A 7,070-nucleotide genomic window follows, 5' to 3' on the forward strand; every position below is an offset into this window, starting at 1 on the left:
TTAAAGTGTATTCTTGATATATAGTTTTAAAAGGTCAAAACAATATTAAACTTAATTAATTCCTCTCATTCAATTTATTGACCTTTAACTTTGCCTCCATTACCATTTGGTTAAACTCGTTCAATGAAGGGAGGTTCAAATTCTCACGATCTCACCTAACATGTTGTTAAAGTTGAAAGATTAAAATATTGGATTCATTCCATTCCAACCATGTAATTCAAATGCATATTTTTTGTAATGCCTTAAAGTCAATATGTCTATCTTTACTTGTGTTAAATGTTTCAAATAGTAAAAGTTGTCAATCACAAACCAACACAAGATGTCCTCACTCAAATGCACCCAATGTAAGATTACTCGAAACCAATTATATATACTTAACTTTAGATTCCCTATAATTGAGTCATAGAGAAGGAAATAACAAATAGTGACTTTCAATTCTTTTAAATTTTTCTTAATCATACTTGGAATCTCTTTGATTCGGATATGATCTTGGCAATAGAGGAAATGAAATAAAATTACCAAAACCCAATACCCTAATTTCATGGAGGCTTATCTATATCTTCTCTTATTATATTAAGAGAATCAAAATTAGGTAATACTTTTCAATCAAAACATTAAACCCAAAAAGAAAGAAAGAAAGAAAGAAATGAAGATTAAAAATGTGTACAATAAAATATTTCATAACAATACACGAATAATAATATTCGTGAAAAGAAAAAAGATTATATATATATATAAAAAAAAGGGGGAAAAAGAAAAAAAAGAAAAAAGAAAAAAAGAAAACACCTGCTGGCATTACAAGCCTTGGGGAGTGGCTTCTACGAATTCGTTCTCAAACTTTGACGATCAACCGGAGCGCCGCCCAGAAGCTCGGCCACGGCTGTCATGGCCCGAACCTGCATCTGTAGAGCGGAGATGTAATCCGACGCTTCTTCAAGAAGATTCGGAAACGATATTTTCCGGCACCCGGGAACAAGGCGGCCGAGAGTCCGAACTTTCCTCTGCACCGTCGGCAATTTTCTCGTCTCATACTTAATTTTCAATTTCTTCGCCCGACTACAGTTTCCGACCGCCTTCACCTTTTTCTGCTTCTTGAGTTTGCGTTGGAGCCGTGGATTCGTGAGAATTGCTCTGCTCCAGCGAGTCTTACCTTTGGCAGCGACGGCGAGAACTCGGTCCGCCGTCTCGCGAACTTTCCGGCCGTCGATCGAGGATCTGGATGGAAGGGAGGTAGATTTGTGAGCAGTTACTCGATGAAGAGCATCGACTAGTTTGGAAGAGTAAATCCGGTGCTCCGACTCTGTTGTCCACCGTGTTCTCGAATCTGCGGATTCATCAACGGAAATCTCGGGGGATTGGATTTTTCGGCGTTTAGTAGGACGGTGGTCCTCGGTGAAATGGGAACTGGTGAGGTGTTGGAGATTAGAAGAAATGGGATCCATATCCATTTCCATTTGAAGAAATGAATCCAGAATAGAGAAGGCGTAAGATGAATAGAATTGATAGAATATTTGTAGTGGAAATGGAAATAGAAGAGAGAAGAAATACCTTAGGAAAGGTTAAGGAATGGTGTTGTTAATGGAGGAAAAAGAGAGAGAGAGAGAGAGAGAGAAAGGGGTTTAGGTTTTTCTTTAGTTGAGAGGAGAAAGAAAAGAAGTAAGGATGACTAATTTTTAAAGCAAGAAGAGGCAACTACGCGGCCTCTTCTTAATCACATCAATTTCTTCCCCCCTCCTCTCTCCCTCTCTCTCTCTCTCTCACCATTATTTATTAATCTTTATCCATTTATATATATATGAAATTAATTATTTTGAGTTATTTGTTTGTCTTATCTCTTACTTATTTATTTTTTAATTTTTTAATTTTTTGTAATCTTTATTTTTGATGTGTAGAGATTAAAATTCCACAAAATATGAGTACCAAAATGATGTTATATACATACACACACACACACACATATATATATATGTGATCTAAGAAGGGAAAAAGATGTAATTTCATTTTCAAAGCAAATCTAGTAGATGAAGGGTTGAATCATGTCATTACTTGAAAATTAAGAGATCTTCAAATCAATAATAATCAAAAGATAAATTAGTTCAACCAAACAAATACTCATAATTAAGCTTTGCAGATAAGGGCAACTAATTAATATTATTGCCTTAATTATTCAAATTTATTAGGAACGATTTTCAAAAGTTTGGAGAAAATAAGAGACAATTTCTAAAAGAATTTTTTTAAAAAAATTGTTTTGGTCCAAAATTTTCATAAAAATATCGTTTATATGAAAAAATAATTGATTCTCGATCGGTTCAAAGATATTTGTTATTAATTTTAAAAGAGATGATGAGACAAAACCGTAAACCGTAAACCCTAAATTCCTAAATTTTATATTATTATATATTGTTGTAAAATTTTTAAATTTACTACCATTTATTTATAAAATGAAAAATGGACGAAAGGGGAGAAAAAGGCAATTTAAATGTTTGAAACATGTGAAGATTGAGAATTTATTTCATTTTACTTTTCTTTTTCTTTTTCTTTCTTTTGTCAAATTCTCTCCAATTTCAACCGACGTTGACACTTTTGACTATTCAACATAATAATATATATAATTTTAGAAATTTAGAAAGCTATATATACAAAATTTAGGTTTAAATTATTATTTTAGTTTCATAGCTTCCTATCACTTGTTTACAATAATGTAGTAATTTTTTTAATTTTACAATATAGTATAACCATTTTTTTTTAATTTAGGCAATAAACGTGAAGGTGAATCCAATTTGATTACATTTATTATTTATCTACATTTTATAACTATGATGAACCACAAGAATTACCTTTTAAATATGTAATTAAAACACGTAACCTATAAGAGATATCCCATTTCTTCTGTAGGGACCCGTTCTAAAAATGGGGTGGAGATTTGTCATTTAGGTAGAAAACATGAGAACGAGTGAAAAGAAAATTACTCGAAAGCTAAATGGGGACAACAACGAGAAACGTTACTTGTCCCTATCCTGTCGTCCTACTAGGTTTTTTCTCTTATATTTATTATTATAATTTATAATAAGTTGAGGTCATTACAAAAAATAAACAATAACAAGAGACACTTTCTTGACAAAAGAAAGACTACATATATCATCTTGAACTCACGATTAAATATATCATCTTGAATACGCTTCGTGCCGTGGACACCTCTACTTACAAACATAATCTCAAATGTGACTGTAATTAAGTTAAATATAACTAAGAGTTTAATCCATAAATTTTGAAGTATGTGTTTATTTGGTTATTGAAATCTTTTCACTAGTCTGTGTATATGTTCCTAAACTTTTAGTTTGTGTCTAATATGGTAAACCGTCAAAAGTGAAATTACTTTGTTTTAAAATTTAAATAACTAATTAATTAAATATGAATCCAATTTTGTTTAATAAAAACTCAATTAATTTAATTTGGTGTTGAGCTAATCCATGAACTTCAAGGGAGTGAATTTGCTATTTTAAAACTTAAAAGAGTACCAATAAATAAACCCTAAACCCTATATTAAAAGAAAGGAAGAGTCTATACATACCCATTTTATCCTTACAAATTTTTATAATTCACAATTTATCTTTCATTACAACTATTAGAGTCGACGTATACGTAGTTTATACAAAAGTGGTGTATTATTTAATATATAGGTGTGATCGAGACTAAAGTTATAAACATCACAATCGAATGCTTAAGTTATGTTAAACGGACATGCGCAACATTTACTTCACTATAATTATTTTTATTTTTATTCATAGTTTATAGACGAAAATAAAATAACATAAAATATTTTAAAAGATTTTTTCGAAAATAGAAAAATTGACAAACTATTAAACAAAACCAGTAAAAGATAAAATTAATTATATTTGATTTTTGTTTGAAGTGTAAATATTTTGTCAAACATTTTATTTTTGATAATTTTTTTTTTACTTTTTTATTCTATGATCCAAAAAGTTATAATAAGGCAAAAAGAAATGTAAAACCAATAAATAAAAGAGATTTTTTAAAAATAGAAAATTCTGACAAATTATTTATACTCCACCAAACAAAACTATTAAAAAACAAAATTCGTTACACTTTATTTTTTAAGAATTATAAATATTTTATTAAATATTCTACTTTTCAAAATTTCTTAAACAATCGCAAAAAAATATACATTTTCGATGTCTATGGTTGAAAAATGGACATAAAAGACAAACTTTCAAAGTTTAAGAAATGATTAATGGATTGAAGCATCAAAATGCAAAGATAAAAGACATAAATATATATTAATTATATGCATGTGATTATTGTTGATTGGGCATGTTCTAATCCCCATTAGAATTCAATTATTATTATTCCCATTTCCCTCCCACAAATTAAGAATTTTGATTGAGACATAAATCCTATATTTGGGGTGTGGCCATGTTTTTTTGTTCACCTTTTGTACATTAAATTAGTGCAATATTTTCACCCTTTAACTCAGCCACCATTTATTGGTATATCTTTTTCAAATCCCTATATATATATTCTATTTGGTTATATACCCTTTTCTTTTTCTTTCCAGTACTATATCAAATTATATACTTTTGTGTGCATGCCACTTTCACATGCAATCTCTTCTTTCCCTTCCCAATAATATATATCAACCAACATTTCAATACTTCAACCATACCATTCACACTAGGATTTTGAATTCGAATCTCAATTCCGTAATCGTCTTGTCATATTTTTCTACGTTTCTTCCAATTTGAAAACGCCATCCTTACTTATTTAGAATATCTTCAAAGTGAAAATGTTGTAATCCCCACAAACTAATTATACAAGTCTTTTCAACATGTTTGGTTCTCGTTCATATGCATCCTAAAAAAAAGTATTTACATGTTGTAGTTTCTTGTATGGTAATTATTGTTACGATCTTTTAACGAATTTAAATAAAAAAAAAATAATTTTAGAAGGCTAAGTTTAAGATTTATTAAGAGTATACGAATTGAAATAAACATCTAAAATTACACCAACTAAAATCAAATCAATTCAAAAAAAGGCAAACTTGTTATTTTAACACAATTTTCAAATGCAAAAAATTAGAAAAGAAAAAAGAAAAAATTGTGACATAAACTATTAAATATTGTCTACCAATGATATAGTTTAAGGTACTAAAAAAGAAATAATTAAAATATTATAAAAAAAAATATTTAAAAAAAACTATTAAAAATGTTTACAAATATAGCTAAATATTGTAGTTCTATCTACACTGTACAATATATAGTGAATTATAATATTTTGTTATATTCAAAACAATTATATTATATATTTATTAATTTTTATTTTAAAAATAAATATAAATCCATAAAATAGAATATAATTGGAGACTTAAATTAAATATAAATTGTTCTAATAATTATTTTCATTATTATATTTTTTTGGTTTTGATATTAATATTATAATTAATGTTTGAAGAAACATTGAATTTGATCAAACTTAAAAGCATGCATGCATGCACCCATCTTAATTAATCCACAATTATTTCTTAATCAACAATTTCTTAAACCTCAATTACTTACTCACTATATATAATAATATATATAAACAAGAATTGAAGAATTCAAATCTAAAAATTAAGAATTTTTTTTTAAAAAAATGGAGAATGAAAATAGGAAGAAAAAAAGAAAAGAAAAGAAAGAGAAAAGGAGAAAGTTGGAAAAGTGTGCCCTCTCAACCAAATCCCTAACTCCATTGCTTCCTTCCCTCAGACAACTCTCACCTACTCACCCTTTGACTTCTTTTTTCTTACTTTACTATTCAATTTTAATTACTTCTCATACTACCATACAATCAAATCACTATTCTTTTTTTTTTTTTGTTTCTTTTATTAGAACACAAATTCCTTTTTCTCTATTTTATTTTCTTATACTTTGTGATACTTAATCCCTCCACCTACCTAAATTAGTTAGGAACGAGATTGGTCTCACATGAGTTTAAAACCTTGATTCAATTTTATTTTCTAACTTTTATCTACCAACATAAACATAGCTCGTTTGTCTTTGGATAAAAGTTTAATTTTCCACCCACGCGTATTTATTATTTTTTCCCTTGTCCTTGGCCAGAGATCAATCAAAAGATTTTGGACATGGATTTAAACAAAACTTTATACAAAAAGTACAATACCATAGGTAAAGTAGTTAAAAGTACTAGAACTTAAATCATACTTCATAGTTAAGACATACTTTTTATTCCTCAAATTTTATATAAGTAGCAATTTGGTTCGTAATGTTTAATTTGCAACAATTTGGTCTTTTTAATTTTGAATTTGTAACAATTTAGTTTTTAAACAGTTTTGTAATCCTAATTAACTAAATCGATTTGTGTTGTTTAACAACTTAATCTTTATGGTTTATGATCAAATTTAATCCCCATTTAGTTTATTGATATATGTACAAACGTTTTCGCTAAATATTAATAATATTTTTACAATAAAAACTAAATCTTTACAAAATATAACATACTACGATAGTTAAATTGTTATTGTCGCAAAGCTTTTAAGAACAAAACGGTTTACTTAATCGATATTATGAACGTTGTAGTAAATAGAACACGTGATTTTTACTCGATTTAAATAACCAAAATAAAAAGTGAAATTATTTACGAAAGCTCACGTTAAAAAGGGAAAGGATTTGGATAGACATCCAAATATAATATTATGCCTCATCTAATCTGATTACTTTGTCAGATTGTTTTAATCAAATGGAAAGAGTTGAAAACCTATAGAATTAACTAAAGATTCATTCTTATCCATAACCAAAAAGATTAATAAATTAATATGACAAAGCCTTTGAGGCCTTTAATAAGGTATTTAACAATGTGTTAACATAATTAAGAATTTAAGAGAAAAAGAATACAATAGTTTTTTAATGCTGACAGTGGAAAACAACACAAGTTTTAAGAAAAAAAGCATATGATTGGTTTGTGTTCCAATGCCCCCTAACATGGGTTTATGAATATAATTTAATGTCTTGTCTCACACACATATTCACAATTTAATAATACGCCTCCCCTCATTA

The 7,070-nt window shown here is 28.0% G+C and overlaps 1 protein-coding gene across 1 annotated transcript; it reads right to left on the reverse strand.

Moving 5' to 3' along the window:
• Positions 1-647: 647 nt before the first annotated feature.
• Positions 648-1,733, reverse strand: LOC103492109 (transcription factor bHLH149-like). Its single transcript, XM_017045450.2, has one exon. It carries the CDS (start codon positions 1,452-1,454, stop codon positions 819-821), a length of 636 nt encoding a protein of 211 aa, XP_016900939.2. The 5' UTR covers positions 1,455-1,733; the 3' UTR covers positions 648-818.
• Positions 1,734-7,070: the final 5,337 nt, after the last annotated feature.

This window comes from Cucumis melo, chromosome 2 (assembly GCF_025177605.1).
Source record: "Cucumis melo cultivar AY chromosome 2, USDA_Cmelo_AY_1.0, whole genome shotgun sequence".
Taxonomy (NCBI): Eukaryota; Viridiplantae; Streptophyta; class Magnoliopsida; order Cucurbitales; family Cucurbitaceae; genus Cucumis; species Cucumis melo.

What these genes read in the sequence shown, in the direction of transcription:
- LOC103492109 (XM_017045450.2), bottom strand. Translation starts at nt 1,454, where the DNA reads ATGGAAATGGATATGGATCCCATTTCTTCTAATCTCCAACACCTCACC.